General features: G+C 37.2%; 1 protein-coding gene across 1 annotated transcript in view; it reads left to right on the top strand.

Annotated features, from left to right (window-relative positions):
• The window catches only part of LOC105222986 (mucin-16), a 114591-nt gene that overhangs the window by 52554 nt on the left and 42540 nt on the right, over nt 1–19497 (top strand). Inside the window, 8 exon segments of the mRNA XM_049454895.1 lie at nt 13412–13472; nt 15534–15719; nt 16006–16520; nt 16618–16803; nt 16946–17211; nt 17278–17570; nt 17639–17828; nt 17885–18901. Of these exon segments, the coding sequence (XP_049310852.1) occupies nt 13412–13472; nt 15534–15719; nt 16006–16520; nt 16618–16803; nt 16946–17211; nt 17278–17570; nt 17639–17828; nt 17885–18901 (2714 nt within the window).

Genomic DNA, 19497 nt, shown 5'->3' with positions numbered 1-19497 from the left:
ATGATCGTTGTGCTTCAATTCTTGGACGGGTTGAAATTTTTAAGGTCGCAAACCACGATCTTTCCGGAACATCTTTCATAAAGTGATTGGGTACAGGTCCAACTGTCCAACTGTGATACAGGATGGCGAATGGACTCATTCGGGTCTTCTTCGATGCTCTGCTACACAGGAGCGTTCTGTAAGACATCTCAGAGGATGTGCAATACACACTAGAGTACAAGTTATGCGAAATCGATTTATGGTTGATCGAACTATCGACTCTATTGAGACGAAGATTGGGGGCATGATTCGTCGCGCGAATAGAACCATAATTTTTCTATTATTTGCACGATCTGCAAACGTTGTTCCGTAGTAAGTCTGTTCATTAAGAAATGGCAAACCAAAACTCCGAAAAAAGTATTGCCTCATTGAAAACAACACGGCTAAGAATACCTGTTATATAGTTTTCCATTTATAATCGTAAGTTTAGAAATATTTGAGAGCGGAAATTCAGTTTTGTTATTCCTTACAACTCTTTTAGATACCGTTAAAAATATATACATACATATGTGTAATGCGATTTGTAGAAAGAAACCACAGCACAAAAGAGAGCAGACAATATTGCAACAGAGAGGTTCTTGCGATATTTGTTCTGCTTCAGATTGTGTAAATAATTTGATTTCATTGCAACCATTACCATTTTTGCCACAAGCAACAACTGACCACCTTGTTGGCAACAAAACATTGTTGTTGTGATCTTATCATAGCAAAGGCATATAAAAATGGTTGAGATTGTTGGTTTCCACACTGCATTGTAACTGCTACCTTTTGGTGTACATATGTACAACAAACAGCTGTCGGAATGTAGTGCCTTTTGAAGAATTTATAGCGCACCAACAACGTTCGGTTATGTATTTAGTGTACTAAAAATACCAGGTTACTGCAATTCTCAACTTGCTGCGTTTGTGAGTGGCTGTATATATAAATATACATACCTACATATGTGAATATATGTATAAGAATAACAGACATCGGTATTTTTTAATAAATTATACTTGAAGCTATAAAATCTAAGCCTAGTAGACGTAATTACGACACATTTTTTGTAGAAAAAAATCGTTTTTTTTAATTCAAGAACAACTTTTCGTGTGAAATTGCATAATGGATAACCGATAGATACTATAATAACATAAAATAATACAATATAAACATTAATAAAATGTTAGATTAATAAATATTCACTGTTTGATGACCTTAACTGACCTTCAATTTATCCAAAATCGTTACCAAACTACCTACATAATTACTTTGTAAATTATTTCTCAATATATTAAATAATTGTAGATAATTGCCAGGTAAGTACTCGCAAAAAACACACGAAAATATAACGGAAATCGAAATAAGTTACTGAACCAATTTAATTAGTAAACAGTGAGCGTAATAAGGTGAACAAATTATGGTTATGTGGGTCCACACCAAAACGGCAATTGGGAATACTTTGCAGTCAACCATAATTGGCCAAGTGTGTTGTAGCAGTGAAATTGAAAATTATGCATTAAAACAAAATAAAAGCGTAAAAATAGTAATTATACACACATATTTACTAACGCATAAGTATATATTAATAGAAATCAGAAAAAATGCGAAAAGGGAAAAGGGAAAAAACGCAAGTTTACAAATATTGCCGATTGACGTAGGGGAATAATTTGAAGTCACTGTGTGGGTTACGTGGAATTTGATGGTGTTCAACAAGCTGACCAAATGAGTCAAAGACAGGTTTCTTGTGGTCGCGTAACCAGCCGGATTCAAATGAGCAAAACAAAAACGCTGTAAAAAATATGAAGCTAATATGCAGAAAACTTTATATAGTACTCGTACATATGTATATTATATGCATGCATGTATGTATGTATGTATATTATGTAAATATGTATATCCATCACCTTTTTTGTTTATTTTTTAATTGTAACAAATAGCCTGAGTAGGCGTTCACTGCGTATTTAATCAGCAATTTGGCCAGAATCGAATTACATCCACGAGAATGTCTCAACTAAGTTACCGCTTATTTATATGTGTGGATATATTTATACATATAAAAGTACGTGCGGCAAAAGAAGTAGTCACTTTTGGACCTTTTTAAATTTTTAAATAACATATAAAAAATAATAAAATAAATCTTAAATAAGAAATATAAAATAGTAATATAAATTAAATGATATTAAATAAAAATAAAAAGAAGATGGAATTAGAACTCAAACTCCTGATATTAATTATATGGGGGTTAGGTCAAGTTTTCGCTTATTTTAGGCACAAAGATACACTGTAACGAGTAAAACATGGTCTGTAATTTTCATTGAGATAAGTCAAATATGACCGACATATCCAGCATCAAGTCACCTGAAATTCGAAAAACTTTATATTATGTATATGGAGACTCAGAGAAGTATTGGCCCGATTCAACCCATTTTCACTACATAGAAATAACGGGTGGGCCATATACATACAATTTTAAATTTAACAAGTAAGGAAGGGCTAAGTTCGGGTGTCACCGAAACATTTTTTTACTCTCGCATGATAAAGTGATAATCGAGATTTCATTATCCGTCATTTAACATATTTTTTTAAACGTGATACCTCAGGCTCAAATACCGTACTGTGTAAAGTTTTATTCCGCTATCATCATTGGGTTCCTAATGTAATATATTATACAAAGAAGGCATGAGAAGGAATTCAAAATAGCGTATATTGGAAGAAGGCGTGGTTGTGAACCCCCCCCCCCCGATTTCACCTATATTTTGTACATGTCATCAGAGTGTTTAAGAAAATATTATTTACCGAATTTTATTGAAATCGGTGGAGTAGTTCCAGAGATATGGTTTTTGGTCCATAAGTGGGCGATGCCACGCCCATTTTCAGTTAAAAAAAAAACCTGGGTGCAGCTTCCTTCTGCCATTTCTTCCGCAAAGTTTAGTGTTTCTGACGTTTTTTGTTGGTCGGTTAACGCCCCCCCCACTTTTTGGTAGATTTTTCAACATAACTTTGTATGGGAGGTGGGCGTGGTTATTATCCGATTTCTTCCATTTTTAAACTGTATAGGAAAATGCCATGAAGAAAACGAACTATATAGAGTTTGGTTGACATAACTATAGTAGTTTCCGAGGTATGTACAAAAAAAATTAGTAGAGGGCGGGCCATGCCCACTTTTCCAAAAGATACGTCCAAATATGCCCCTCCTTTAATATCTTTTATTTATGGCTTAGTTATGACACTTTATAGGTTTTCGGTTTTTTCCGTCATTTTGTAGCGTGGCAGTGGGCCGATTTTGCCCATCTTCGAACCTTAACCTTCTTATGGAGCCAAGAGATACGTGTACCAAGGTTTCATCATGATATCTCAATTTTTACTCAGTTACAGGCTTACATGAACGAACGGACAGACGGACGGACAGACAGACATACAGACATCCGGATTTCAAACTCTCTACTCGTCACCCTGATCACTTGGGGTTTATATAACCCTATATCTGACTCTTTCCAGTTTTAGGACTTACAAACAACCGTTATGTGTGAACAAAACTATAATACTCTCCTTAGTCAACTTTGTTGCGAGAGTATAAAAAGTCAATAAAAAAAAAAACGGATTGATATTTTTCAAAAGGTCTAACATTTTATTTAAAAGTTATTTTAAGAATTTTTTTTGTAGAAAACAATTTTAGACAAATGACCACCACGGCTGAGTTTACAATCTGCGAACTGTAAATAGTGAATAGCGACCCATTGTGTAAATTTTAGACTTTTTACTGAATATCTGCCACTTTCCGAATGGTATTTGACGTTTCCAATGTCGAAATATAAAGGGTGATTTTTTAAGAGCTTGATAACTTTTTTTTAAAAAAAAACGCATAAAATTGGTTCTTTATTTGAAACGTTAGATTGGTTCATGACATTTACTTTTTGAGATAATTTCATTTAAATGTTGACCGCGGCTGCGTCTTAGGTGGTGGTCCATTCGGAAGTCCAATTTTGGGCAAACTTTTTCGAGCATTTTCGGCCGGATAGCCCGAATTTCTTCGGAATGTTGTCTTCCCAAAAGCTGGAATAGTTTGCTGGCTTATTTCTGTAGGACTTTAGGACACTTGACGTAGCCCACAAAAAATAGTCTCTAAAGGCGTTAAAATCGCATGATCTTGGTGGCCAACTTACGGGTCCATTTCTTGAGATGATTTTTGTCCGAAAGTTTTTCCCTCAAAATGGCCATAGAATCGCGAGCTGTGTGGCATGTAGCGCCATCTTGTTGAAACCACATGTCAACAAGTTCAGTTCTTCCATTTTTGGCAACAAAAAGTTTGTTAGCATCGAACGATAGCGATCGCCATTCACCGTAACGTTGCGTCCTAACAGCGCATCTTTGAAAAATACGGTCCAATGATTTCCACACAGCGTACAAACCCACACCAAACAGTGCATTTTTCGGGGATGCATGGGCAGTTCTTGAACGGCTTCTGGTTGCTCTTCACCCCAAATGCGGCAATTTTTGCTTATTTACGTAGCCATTCAACCAGAAATGAGCCTCATCGCTGAACAAAATTTGTCATAGAAAAAAAAAAAAAAAAACCGAACACTGATCTTGGTAATAAAATTGTTCAATGATTTGCAAGCGTTGCTCGTTAGTAAGTCTATTCATGATGAAATGTCAAAGCATACTGAGCATCTTTCTCTTTGACACCATGTCTGAAATCCCACGTGATCTGTCAAATACTAATGCATGAAAATCCTAACCTCAAAAAAATCACCCGTTAGATAATTCAAATTTAAAACATTAGATGGCCCAGCCTATAGATAAGACACGAAATCGCCGGAACAATGAAATGTTGAACTGTTTTTTCAAGAAGCGGTATGATATTAGTAGTTTATTCATAATCCTGTACATGTATGACACATTTCGGAAATAGCTAATCGGTTCAAATTAAATTTTCGCTGCACTAGTTGTTGCTTTTCCTACAGAGTAAACACGCACACACAAACGCTTGAACAAATGCCGCACAAATATACAATATGCACCAATAAACCTACAAGCAACATTTTTCTTCAATGAAACATAGCCCGTAAAAAACAACAAATTGGCATACATAAATATATTTTCATTATTTATTAACCGTAACTGAGAGGTTTACATGCTCGTCGGCTTATGTAATAGCTGAGTAATAAAAAAGCAAAAACAAATGTATAAGAAATCCAAAGTAATAGCGTCCGACAATAAGTTCATTGATTACCCATCATCGCGGCACTAGTGCCGTTGCGGCTGACTGGCTATTGGCATTGTTGCTGTATCTCTTATGCCACACTTTGTTCGAAATTAGCTTTGTGTTTTGGGCTTTTTTATTGTTCATTTCGTATTTCTTGTTTCGCCTGATATTGGTCATTGTTGGCCATGATGCCAAACCATTGGCACACATGCTTGCTGTGCTTCGTGTTTATACCCTGAACGGGGTGTACATATCAAGTTTGCGACGCGGTTTGTAACAAACAGAAGGAAACGTCGGATACCCTAAAAAATATGTAACTATAGCATATAGCTGCCAAACAAACTGATCAGTCTGAATCAAATGCTTGTAAGGAAAACTTTTTCATTTTACGAGATATCTTCAAGAAATTTGCAAGAGTTATTGCTTAAGACAAATATACAATATATGGAGCAATTGTTCAGATCGGATAACAACAGCATATATCTGCCATTCAAACAGAATAATCGGTATCAAATTCTTTTACGGAATCTTTAGTATTTGTGAAGGTTATTATAGGTTAAGAGCAACCGGAGTCAAAGTTTTTTCATATTTTTTTTTTATTTTCGCTATTTAACTTAAATCGCTTAATACTTTACAGAAAAAAACTATTAAATTATCATTTGGAATTTTTGTAAAGTAAAGTAATTTTTATTGCAACATACACCTTATTATGATGGCGCATTAAAGACCGAAATGCCGTCCGCCCTCTTCTTCGCCTGCTAGTTGACACAGCACTCGCGTACTACGTGATTATTTATTGCATAATATATTTTACCAACAAATATGTGTGTATAAGCTTTATATTTTTTTTGCTGCTTTTAAGTGTTTTTTAATTGCCATTAATAAGCGTTTTTTAAGAGTTAGTTGAGTTATTTAATTACTTGTATAATTTACAAACCGTTTAGAGAACCAATTAATTATGAAAACTGTAAAAAGAATTTTGATATTTTGGTTTTAGCTTTTAGTTAAATTACTAGTTTATTTGTCTCTAATAAAAAATTATGTTTTAATAAATACTGTTAATAAAGGGTGGGCCATCTAACGTTTTAAATTTGAATTATCTATATTTCGACATTGGAAACGTCAAATACCATTCGGAAAGTGACAGATATTCAGTAAAAAGTCTAAAATTTATGAAATGGGTCGCTATTCACTAGAAGAAAACTGGGAAATATTGACAGATTGGGCGGAATATCGTTTGACCGAGGATAGTCAATTTTACCGAAAAATCATCTTTTCGAACGAGGCTCATTTCCACCTCGATGGTTACGTTAACAAGCAGAATTGTCGCATTTGGGGCACAGAAAACTCGCACGTAATCGTCGAGAAGCCAATGCCCCAGCACGAATCACTGTATGGTGCGGATTTTGGATCTGGTGGAATCATAATCATAACCATTAAATGGTGAGCGATATCGCGCAATGTTAACCGAATTTTTCTTCAAGCTAATTGAAGAAGAAGACTTGTACAACATTTGGTTCCAGCCGGACGGCGCTACGTGCCATACAGCAAACGCTACACTCAATTTTTACGCCCTATCTTCGAAATTTAAAATTTTATATGGTCCACCCTATATCTCTCAGTCTCCTGTCTTAATAATCGGAAGATGTTACAACTTTAATATGCCCAATTTGAAGAACAATCTTAAATTTATGGCAACTGAGGTAAAAAGTGGCGGTGCTATCTCCATAGAGTTTGGTAGTTTGAAAATAGCTTCTTTGGTTCGGTTTTCAAATTTTAAATAATAGGAGCAGCCTCAATTACAGGCTTAAGAAATAATTTGTATCCAATTAAATATGCAAATCGAACAATGAAGGTAAATCGAAATAATATAAAGTAGTAATTTTCTTTGGAAAGGAATCGAATAAGTCAGATATAACAGTCGTAATAATTTAAACATGATTTTTTCAGTCTTTTTGAATCGTTATACATATATCTGAAACGGTGGCTTTAAGAAAAAGTATTGAAAATTGTATTATGGATAATTTTATAATATAAAATTTTTGTCTAAAGTTAAAAAGTGTTGAAAATCTCTTCTTCTTAATTGGCGTAGACAGCGCTTACGCGATTATAGCCGTGTCTCACAACCGCGCGCCTCAGTCGTTTTTTTTCTTTTTTTTTCTTCCTTTGCTTGCTACGTGGCTCCAATTGGAGATTCCAAGTGTAGCCAGGTTCTTCTCCTCTTGGCTTTCCAATGGAGTGGAGGTCTTCCTCTTCCTCTGCTTCCCGCGGCGGGTACTGCGTCGAATACTTTTAGAGCTGGAGTGTTTTCGTCCATCCGGACAACAAGACACTTGCCAGCGTAGCCGCTGTCTTTTAATTCGCTGAACTATGTCAATGACGTCGTATATCGTACAACTCATCGTTTCATCGAATGCGATATCGAAAAGGGGGGTCTCTCATCCGAGCTGTTGTTGATTTTTCATTGGGGTTGTTTTTTTCCGTGGCGGGTCCCAAACCCAGCGCACAACCCTATGCAGGGATGTTCGCCTTCTCACTTTAGCTCGCCTTCAAACGGATGTTCTTAGGCTATCCAGAGCATACTTGGTCAAGACCGGAGTTCGTGAGCTGCTTGAGTCATATGTAAAAGAATCGTTTCTGGCCACTCCCAAGTGAATGGCGATCAGAGACTTTCGCTCACTTTCGTGAAACTTTCTACACAAGACTCCATCCTCCATCTGTTGAAAATCAGGGAAAAAATTTTGACCTTGATCATAATTTTTTTTAATTCTTATTTCATAATTCAAAATCTACGTCGTCGCCCTTTTCAAAGCAATCCCCCTGGGCACCATTTTACTTGCGCAAACGATTTTTCCAATCACCGAAACAGTTGTTAACGTCAATTTGCGGAATAGCCTTCAATGCGCGTAGCGATTCACGTTTAATATCGTCAATTGACTCCAAACGGTTTCCTCGGAATGGCCGATTAATTTTGCTAAATAGCCAGAAGTTGCACGGAGCTAAATCAAGCAAATACGGTGATTGCGGCACAATATTGGTTGAAAATTTGGCGAAAACCTCACGAAGAATCTACTCATTATCGAGGTGTAAAATTCAAAAGTTGTCGGAACACAATTCCGGCCTCTTTTTACGAATAGCTTCACGCAAACGACGCAGAACACTCAAATAATATTCCTTGTTGACAATTTTGCCGGTCGGAAGAGCTTCGAAGTGCACCATACCTGGATAATACAAGACCACTGTCAAAATAACCTTGATTTTTTATCTGCTTTGACGTGGTTTTTTCGGCTTCGGCTCACCTTTGCCACGATATTCGGCCGATCGATCATCTGTTTCCGGGTCATAAGCATAGATCCGAAACTCATCGTCAGCAACAATACATTTCGACGCTGTTTTTCGAAAATTGGGTGAGTTTGGAACCAATCGTCTTTTCCCTTTTCTTAGACCCAAATGATCTTCCAAAATGGTTTTCACTGTTCTTTCCGTTATTTCGACGATGCCAGTAAGATCTCTGACTGTTAATCGTCGATTATCAAGCACAAATTCTTTCATTTTATTGATGTGTTGATCAGCAGTTGATGTTGGTGGCCGTCCTGGACATGGTTCGTCGTCAACGCGTTCTCGAACCTCTTTAAATAATTTGTAGCAATCAAAAAACCTTGCTCGCGACAAAATACTATCGCCGAAGGCCTTTCCTTACCCCCTATAAAACTTTCTTATATAAAAGGTGTAGAAATGCTCTGGAAAATATATCAAAATAATTACGTCAATAGGCGCAACTTTCTAAATGTCGACTAAACAAATAACGCAGTATGTGTTAAACAGACAACTGATACAAAGACCCACTCACTAAATTACTAAATCAAAGTTAATGAAATGCTAATAAATTGATAAATGAAGCAATAATCCATTGTAGTATTGAGAAACGCTTCCGTTTATTTTGATTGTTGCATTTTCACCGAATTCCCGATCACTCAGCATTCACTCGATGAATGGCGAACGGGTGAGTGGCGCGTTTTATACTACGCTTATATGTTACCACACAGATAAACAGTTATAAACACGAAAGGGCGTGCATATATTATTAATTTAAGTGGTTTATAAAATTATGTAAGTTTTCTTCTTCACTTTTGCTGTTTTATCTTGTTAATACTAGTTAAAAAACAGCTGCCGAAGAGCGGCCAATGTTGGCCAAACCGCACGACCTTGATTAGTCGCGCTGCAGCATGGAGGCGCCTCTGCTTAATTGCGTTGTTGTGCCTTTTGTGTAGCGTTTTCTTTCTGCATATTAATCAAGGTACAACATTTGCTGTCCAATGGGATGAGCAGCATGAATGAATCGCCAGTCGCCAGTCTTTTGTGTCTGCGCTTACGCTTGCGAATTGCGGTCATAGTGTCAATGTTAATCAGCGATTTATGCAAATGAGTGTAAACTTTAATTATATTTTAGTTAAGGAAGATGAATAGGAACAGCAAACTGCTTGTGGTTTACACATTTTGTGCATTCTTTGAGTAAATTGAGTTGAAACAATGTTTTGTGTACACAATTTTATGCGAGAGGTGTGACAAACATTGTTTACTGCTAATTGTTTGCATATTTGCACTTTTGCGTGTTATACCCCACACATTTCGTTTTACTTTTTTTTTAATTGACGGTCATTTATTTTATATGAAATACATAATTTTCATTTTAATAGTTTTATTAATTTCAATTTTTTAAAAATTGACATATATAATATTGACAACTTTAAATAATACTTTGAGATAAAAAAATTGGATTTTTGGTTTGAATTTTACTATCCTTACCCTTTAATGAAACACTTTCATTGTTTTTTGAACAATTTGTCATTACTTTTAACTACTCTTGCTTATCTAACTGTTTTCATATATAACTGTTTTTAGTAGTTGGCAACTCTGCCTATAGATCATTTAGTCTATTGAAATTACATGTACAGTTATTTATAATATTTTTAAGATTTTTCAAATCATATTCTAAATTAAAAGTAAAAAACAAGTATATGCAGAGTTAGACTAGAAGTGCTTGAACAAAATGACAAAATACCAAGTTCATAGAATGGATAAAATAGTAAGAATTCGACCAAAAATATGATGATACCTAAAACATCCAGGATATTAAAAGCAATTACAGTTCCGAGCAATCCCCTTTAGAAGCAGTATACTATTGCAGTAGTTACCTAATAAACTTTCCTCATACTTCAGTTTTCAAAAGTAAGTGAAGTCTCTCTAATTCCATTAGAAGAAAAATCGCCTATGGGGGCATTCTGGTCTAGAAATTTTATATTTTCAAAGTTTAACTTCAAGAATATGTGTACAAGAAGATTTTTCAAAATTCAAATTATTTTCGGAGATATAGGCATTTTTCTGATCCGGCAACCAAACTGGTTCGGCCGGAAATAGACTGCAAAAAACTTTACGCGAAACTTTAAACGCGTTTTTCTCAAAACTGACTTTTTCGGAACGATACCCACGATTTCTCAGGTTCTACTGGACCGATTTACTTGAAATTTTTATAGAGTCTTCTTTATAGGCTTGTCTATGGTTGGAACTAGCCCCATCCCTAAATTTTTATTTTTATTATTTTTAAAAAATTCGAAATAATCAGAAAAAGTGATTCAAAAAAACTTTTTTTTCAAGCAATTGCCTTTGTGAAAAAAATTGTTTCCCACTTTTCCGTAGTTCCGGCCATTGAAATATTACTCTACATTAATAATCTTTTTTTTTGGTTTCAGATAACTAAGAGGGTTGAAATCATGGGTATGGTCACGTGGAAATTTTTAGAGATCCCCCACTTCGTCAGCTCATAATTTTTGATATTTTTTACTTATTTAGTTTTTAATTTTTTTTTGTACTCCTCTAAAATTAACAAGTAACTAGTAAAAAAATGGATGGTAAAAATATTAATTGCCTTTTTTTTACGACACTTTAAAAATTCATGCTTCTAGACCATGGGGTATCCCTTATTGTTCATTTAACAAGCCAAGTAACTCTTTTTTTGCTGTCAATAAGGCACTGCTGACCTTGTCACCGCCACTTATTAATTCCAGCGTGGTTAACAACTGCAGAAAGGCTTTAAACTGACTGGTTTGTAAATTCCACTTGACCTTTATTTTGGTTCCCGGCCACAGGTACATTTTCGCTAACAAAGTCAGACAAAGAAGCCTCTTCAGATGAATCCGAAGCGGAGTAATACCACGTGCGCTGGAAACGATCAAATGAGAGCTTTATACCCACTTTATACAAGCAATCCGGTGTAGCTACTATAAAGTGGCACGGGGTATTTGGAAATGACGCACTAAAAAGGGAAGAGCGTAAGGAAAAAGTTTTTCGCTTTCTCTGTGAATGCATAGCTGTAGCAAAAACCAGACACATAACACTTGATTATATCAGTCATCAAGCCTTAAATCAATAGTCACTTCATAAATATACCAATTTTGTTTCCTTCTTAAACAGTTCCAGATAGTCATTAAAATGTCATTCACGGTTCTTTAGGAGAAACCTGTAGCACCTATAAAAGTTTTTTACATACAGTAGAGGTATCAACTACAAAAAAAAGACAATCAATATCTTTGACCTCTATCTTCAGTCAGTTGCTGAAGATGTGACACCAAACTACTATCCAACCGATCACTACCCTTTTCTCAACCAAATACTATAAAAACTAAAAAAAAACTGAAGCTATAAAACCCCTTACAAATACATAATATTCGTTACAAGAACTTAATTTTGAGGTTTGTATGCTAACTATAAGCTACACCGACTAGAACAAAACAATTATTTTGAAGATTTTACCATTTCTTGAGCAGTAACCCATGCCAAATTTGGTGAAGATATCTCATCAAATGTAAGAGCTTTCGGTACAATTAGTCAATTCCGCGCATTCAGCAGCAGTTAACTTTTGTGTTTTAGTAGTCAGCTCGTCTGACATCATTCGGATATCGCTTCCGACAAATAAACAGCTTCTTACTAGTTGCAGTTAAAAATTAGAAATTTTCAATCAAACTCTTTTCATTGCCCTAGAGGGTCGGCGACACAAGACCCACTCATAATACCCCAGTTAAACAATTGTATACGCTAAGTCATTTATTTAGCTACTAAAATGCAAGTTGCACGCACAAAAGTGAGCGCTTGAGCGTTGTCACTCTTATGAAACATTTATTTCGCCAATTGCATTCCTCCTAAAAGGTATGGACGCTGACGATGCAACTGTCGCATAAGCGATTGCGTTGCGTTAGATACGTAATCGTGCACATGGAGGTACATGCACACCAGCACACACATACTAGGTTCATGACAATAATAATAATAACGTTGGTTTGGCCCAGTTTCGGCTGCAATTTGTGAGTGCCTGCCTGTTAGTAATCACCCTGTATAAATTAAACAGTGGTTTTTGTAAAGCATCTCCTTTATCAAAAATATGCTATGTTATACATATATCGTGACCTGAAATGCAAAATAACGTAACAACATTTTCAGAAATTTACAGTCGCATGAATGAAACACGAAATAGAATCGAAACCTGAGTGAAACAAAATATTAATATTGGTTAAGACTGGTTTATATATGACCCCAGAACCAGAAAATGTTGATCATATGCAATATTAGGTCTATAATTTGAAGTAGTGAAGCGTAATCAATAAGACACTCATTTTCGATTTTTTTGATGATACGTTCATTTGCATTTCAGATGACGATATATAATATATACATACGATATACATACTTGTATGTAGCTACTGTTGTAGCGGTATAAAATACCGGAATATGCTATCTGTTCTATTAGCAACAATTATTATAAAAAAAGTTTGAGTTTGAAATTTATTAGATCTTAGTTTTGAATCCACTAACTATCTTACAATAACCAAGACCCAAAAGATTGCCATAAAATACTGCTGTCATATAAAACGATTGTTTCAAAATAGACATTCCTTTTTTTTTTTGCTTTGAAACTTCTTTTTTTTTGTCAAGCTAAAATTGCTCAGTTTGTTTCTTTTATTTATATCGTCTCTTATTTGATATTCAGTATTGATAATTGATAAGAGTTTTCGCCAGATATTCCGAACTAAAGTAAACATTTTGAAATGAAATTGAAATTATGTTTTTATTATTTAGACTTTTAATTTCCAAAAAGGAAAAATATTGATTTATTCTTCTTTTTATATTTTTCAGCTTCCGCGAGGAGCGGTTTGGCAAACCCTCTTCCTACTATGTGCAGTGCTCTTTATAAATGGTAAGTAAAATATTTCTTTTAAATTCGCTTTTAAAAGAACATACATACTTATGTACACGGTTCATGCAAATTCCAATAATATTATATTAATTGAGTCCAAGAGCCGTCTATTTTTCTTGCTTCAATTATATCAAATCAAAGAAGCCAAATAAAGTTGTAACATTAGTTGCCAATACTAACTTATTTCTTTCCCACAATATATTTTCTACTATTCATATTATATATCCTACAGAAATTGGTATTCTCTTGAACCTCGGCTTGCAATTACAATTTACACAGAAATTTGTTTATTATTAAAAATAAAAATTCCAAATCTTTCAATGAAACCAACATTTCCGAACATATTTGTTTGGATTGTAGCAAAAAATTTTTCTGACATATTAATCTTCTCAGTAACTTATTCTAAAACCGATGACTATTAATTCTATAGGTTTCGATTTCTTAACAGTACAAAGGTTTTTTTGAAATGACGGTTGCCACTTCATTTTGCTTCATCTTCTTTATTGGCGTAGACACCGCTAACGCAGTTATAGCCAATATTCCAATTGTAGCCATGTCCTTCTCTGCCAGGTCTTTCCAACAAATTGAAGGTCTTCCGCCGCTCTCCCGGCAGGTACTGCGTCGAATACTCTCAAGGCTGGAGTATTTTCACCCAGTCTGGCCGCTGTGTCTTAATTCGTTGAACTATATCAATCTCGTCGCATATCTCCTATAGCTCATCGCTCCATCGGCTGCGGTGTACGCCGTTGCTAATGCGCAAAGGACTACCGCCCCTGCGGGTTCTACACCTGCAATAAACACCACCTACACGCTACGCCCTTACTCCCACGATTACTCACGGACACCTACGACAAACCCGCATCTCATGAACCGAGATCGCGTGTCGATAACTGCGGTTCAAGAAACCAAACTAAACAGCCGCTCAAATCTTCTGCGTTATGCCGGTTTCAACGTTTTACGGAAAGATCGTAAGCGAGATAATGATGGAGGCCTAGCCTTCATATTGCCGCGCAATATCGTCTAATCAATGGAGCCACCGACCGCAGGAATACTACCCTAGAATGTCAGGATTTATCTATCCGTTCAGGCGATGTCGAGCTCGAAATATTTAATCTATACATCCCCCCACATCTTCACAAAGAATTCAGAAGCCACCATCAGAATTATGGGCACCTGTAATAGCTCCCCCGATATTACCATTGCTAGCGCGGGTCTAATAATGATGCAAGGTGATCGCAGCAGCTACCGCTCGCTTCATCCCGGCTGGAAAATTTGCGGAACTCCGCCCTAATTTCAAAGCTGAAGCAGCTGTTTTAGCTAACGAGCGCGACACCTTACGCCATGCCGATTCCGGGATTCCCGAATAAGTGTTCTCAATTTGAAGATTCAGCGACTGGTTAATCAACACAAGCGGACGAAATGTATAGAGCACTTGAAGTGCTGCAACCTCTCTGCCGGTGTGAGTAAGTCTACTGTCAAGGTTTTGTCTAATCCGAAGAGACATGATGACCCATTCGACGGAGTAAGCTACCTCACCAAGGTCATCAACATGTCGATGACCACTCTTCAAATACCCGATATGTGGAAGGTCGGAAGAGTAGTCCCAATACTGGGACCTGGGAAAACCCGCCAACAAAGGGGAGTCCTATTGCCCGATAACTCTCCTCTCATTGGTAGTAAAGACACTTGAAGCCTTGCTGCTCCCGAACTTCACTCACCACCTGAGCCTAGCACACCACCAGCATGGATTCCGAAAAATACACAGAACCACCACCGTACTTAGCATCATAAACGCCCTGATAGTTTGTGGCCTTAACAAGAAACCAACTTCCCATCAGAGTTCTATACTACAGACAAAATATCCTTCATTATATATGTAGATATTCTTTTCTCCTCTGTTGTGAACTGATAACTTATAGTATTTTTGCGAATACCAGAAAGCAGGAATTTAAATGTATATCTAAAAATAGTTTAAATCTAACCACTAAACCAAAGATGTACACAAAATAACTTACTGAAAATTTATTTTCGAATAATCTTAATTTTATCCTATATTTTCAGAAGTCCGTTCGGAAGGCAGAGTCGTCTGCTACTACACCAATTGGAGTGTCTACAGACCAGGTACAGCGAAATTCAATCCACAGAACATCAATCCATATTTGTGTACACATTTGGTGTACGCTTTTGGTGGATTCACAAAAGACAATCAGATGAAACCCTTCGATAAGTACCAGGATGTAGAACAAGGTGTGTAAAAAGTTCTTGAAACTAACTACTTATGAGCTAAGTATGAAGAAAATGGTAGATTTTCCTTTTCACTTAATTTTTTTCTAGCGTACAATCTTTCAGTTTTAACCTCCCTAGTATGTCTACATTCCATATTGTAATACAAATTTAAATTTCTCTTAACTTTTTCCTAATGAAATAACATGGTAAACTCAATTAACACTCCCCTTTTTGCTATCTTTTCATGTCTCTGCGTCCTGTTATCATTCATCCACCAATTCGCATTGTTCGCCCCTTCACTGCTCAGGCGGCTATGCCAAATTCACCGGCTTGAAAACGTACAACAAGCAACTGAAGACCATGATTGCCATCGGTGGCTGGAATGAGGCCTCATCACGTTTCTCGCCGCTTATGGCCAACCCGGAGCGACGACAGCAATTCATTAAAAATATTTTGAAATTTCTACGTCAAAATCATTTTGATGGCATCGATTTAGATTGGGAGTATCCGGCACAGCGTGAGGGCGGCAAGCCGCGTGACCGCGACAATTATGCGCAGTTTGTGCAAGAGTTGCGCGCCGAATTTGAACGTGAGTCACAGAAGACCGGACGTCCACGTCTGCTGCTGACAATGGCGGTACCGGCAGGCATTGAGAACATCGAGAAGGGTTACGATATACCCAAACTGAACAAGTACCTTGACTGGTTCAATGTGCTCTCGTACGATTTTCATTCATCGCACGAACCATCGGCTAATCACCATGCTCCATTGTACTCGCTGGAGGAAGAGTCCGAGTACAATTATGATGCAGAATTGAATATTGTAAGCATACTGAAGTTGTTGGCAGTCGAAGTAATTGAAATTTTGATTGAAATAATTTCCATTTCTTTCTGCTTTTTTGGTTTGCTCCTGCTATTAGGATTATTCCATCAAATATTATTTGAAAGCTGGCGCTGACCGCGACAAGTTGGTGCTGGGCATACCTACATACGGACGTTCATATACACTGATTAATGAGGAGAGCACGGAAATTGGCGCACCGTCAGAAGGACCGGGTGAACAGGGCGATGCTACACGTGAAAAGGGCTATTTGGCCTACTATGAGGTAAGCGGATTGAAGAAAATTACAGTCCGAAATAAGTAAGCAAACAAATGCTTCAAAACCAAAGAAATTTGTAACTGGAAATGAGTTCCTGAATTTACGGAATTATGATTTTTAACTAATTTACCTATTTTTAACATTACAGATATGCCAAAATCTGAAAGAGGACCCTGAGTGGACCGTCGTACAGCCAAATCCCAATGCGATGGGACCATATGCATATAGACGTAATCAATGGGTTGGTTATGATGATGAAGCCATTGTACGTAAGAAAGCGCAATATGTGGTCGAAAATGGCTTAGGTGGTATTATGTTTTGGGCCATCGATAACGATGACTTCCGCGGCACTTGCAATGGAAAACCTTATCCACTAATTGAAGCAGCTAAGGATGCTATGCTCGAGGGCTTAGGGTATGATTTTGCAAATTTTAAAAATATCCTCTTATTTTTAAACCAATTATAATTACAACCATTCAGGCTTGGCATCAACGAAGTCGCTAAGCCGAATTCACCCAAGAAACCTTCACGTTCACGTAGTCGTGAGAATTCATCGTCAAAATTAAATCGCATTGGTGGCAGCAGCGAGGGTAAGGGTTCGGCGAGTCGTACGACTTTGAGTAGTGGACGACGTCGTATACAATCCAGCACCACAACAACAACGCAAGCACCCGAGACCACAATAAGACTGACTAATCCAGAAGGTTCTTCATTGTATATAGGCGGTCGCGTCACCACACCAGCACCACCCACCACGCCTGACCCGGGAACTGGTGAGTACCCACCTAAACCATGCTCAGAAAATATATTACAAAAAAAATGTCTTTTTCCACCTTCGTAGACTTCAAATGCGAAGAGGAAGGATTCTTTCAACATCCACGTGACTGTAAGAAATATTATTGGTGCTTGGATAGCGGTCCGTCTGGTTTGGGCATTGTGGGCCATCAGTTCACTTGTCCATCGGGACTCTATTTCAACCCGGCCGCTGACTCGTGCGATTTTGCGCGTAACGTGCCCTGCAAAACGAAGAAGTAAGTATTCAGGTTTGCAATATTTTATATGAACTAATATAATTTTCCATCTTTAGAGCCACAACTGCCGCACCTGTAACCAGCACCACGACAACTACTACTACACCAAGACCTTCAGCTTCCCCCAATCGTATATCAGCCGCTACTTCGCGCACATCTTTCTTTAGAACCACTACTACAACTACATCAGCTCCAGAGGAGTATGAAGAAGAAGAGGAGGAGGAGGTGGAGGATGCGCCAGCACATGCTAAAGATAGAGATGCCGAAGAAGATCCCCAAGTTATAAAAGAGCTCATTGAGCTCATACGCAAAGTGGGTGGTCTTGAGGAGTTAGAAAAGCACTTGCAACACAAAGATGATGGCTCAATATCGATTAAAGGCAGCTCCAGTGAATCAGGTGTGGCTACCACACCCACGCCGATTAGTAAAAATCTTTACGACAAAGTGCTTAGCAAACCTAACACCTTCAACTCGTTCCGCAATCGCTTTACCTCATCATCGCTGTTTAGAAAATCTGGCCAAACAAAGACGGAAGAATCGACGAGTACTAAATTAGAAAGTGAAGAATCACAGTCTACTGAAGGTGCCAGCAGCAGCGGTTACTCCAAATACTCATCCGTCGTGCGTGGCAATAGCAGGCAGGGTCCGCAAAATGAGGGACTTGATAAGTTGTCTGAGTTCGATGGTTTCCTGAAAGAAAAGAAACAATATGTGACAATAAACAGACATAGAGGTGCATTTAGAGGACAAGATGATGAAGATGAAGTGGAGGAAAAGCAAACTGCTGAAGAATTAAATGAGAATACTGAAGAAGAGGAGTTGAGTAGTAGAAGCAAAACCACAAAGCGGCCAACCAACACTGTCACACCCTCGTATGCAAGCATAAAACGCACCAGGCCAACAACACTTCGTACCGAGTCCGATGAGGAAGCAGAAGGAAGTGATGAAGAGGTGAAAACTGTAAAGGAGAGTGAAGAAAAGCGCACCTATACCTCACTAAATCGGAACCGAGGACGGTTTACCACCACTGAAAGCAGCCAGGCAGCAGAGGAAATTGTCACTAATGCAAATAGGTAAAGAATTTTCGAACATGACCAAAAAGTATTTCGTGTGTACGAATAAATGATTGGCCTTATTTCGATAGTTTTGAAGCCATATTAATGGTTAAGATGACTGAAAATTATATATGTATATACTAGTCTTCTACAAGTCTACACTGCGCAGGGTCTTGCTGAAGCCTGCAGACTCTTTTCCCGAAGTACACTGAAATTTTAAAGGGTTAGAGAGGGTAAAGAGATGATCTCGATCTAACAATATTTCATCGTGGAGCGCCTCAGAGCCTTAAAATATTTTTACTTAAGTTATTTACTCTTGTTCTTTATAACACTGGTAATCACGGCAAACAAGACACTCATCGATATTCCGATTATTATTTTTTTTCAACTGTCTTAGAGGGCAGTGTTTAGTTATCGGCTTTTAAGAGTCGTTGGTTTAAGTAGCGATAGCGTAATTATATAGAAAACAGTTTTATATCGAAATAGGCGGTCATTGATATTAAGCATTCATATTTACATAAAAAAATCACCAAAAATTTTTCCGAGCCGATTTTAATCGACTTAAAAACCACTGGAATTGGGGAGCGAGATAGTTCACATATCTACCCAATATG

The sequence above is a fragment of the Bactrocera dorsalis genome, chromosome 4 (assembly GCF_023373825.1).
Source record: "Bactrocera dorsalis isolate Fly_Bdor chromosome 4, ASM2337382v1, whole genome shotgun sequence".
NCBI classification, from domain to species: domain Eukaryota; kingdom Metazoa; phylum Arthropoda; class Insecta; order Diptera; family Tephritidae; genus Bactrocera; species Bactrocera dorsalis.
Note: the sequence above shows the minus strand (reverse complement) of the source record. Positions and strands in the feature narration are given on the sequence as shown.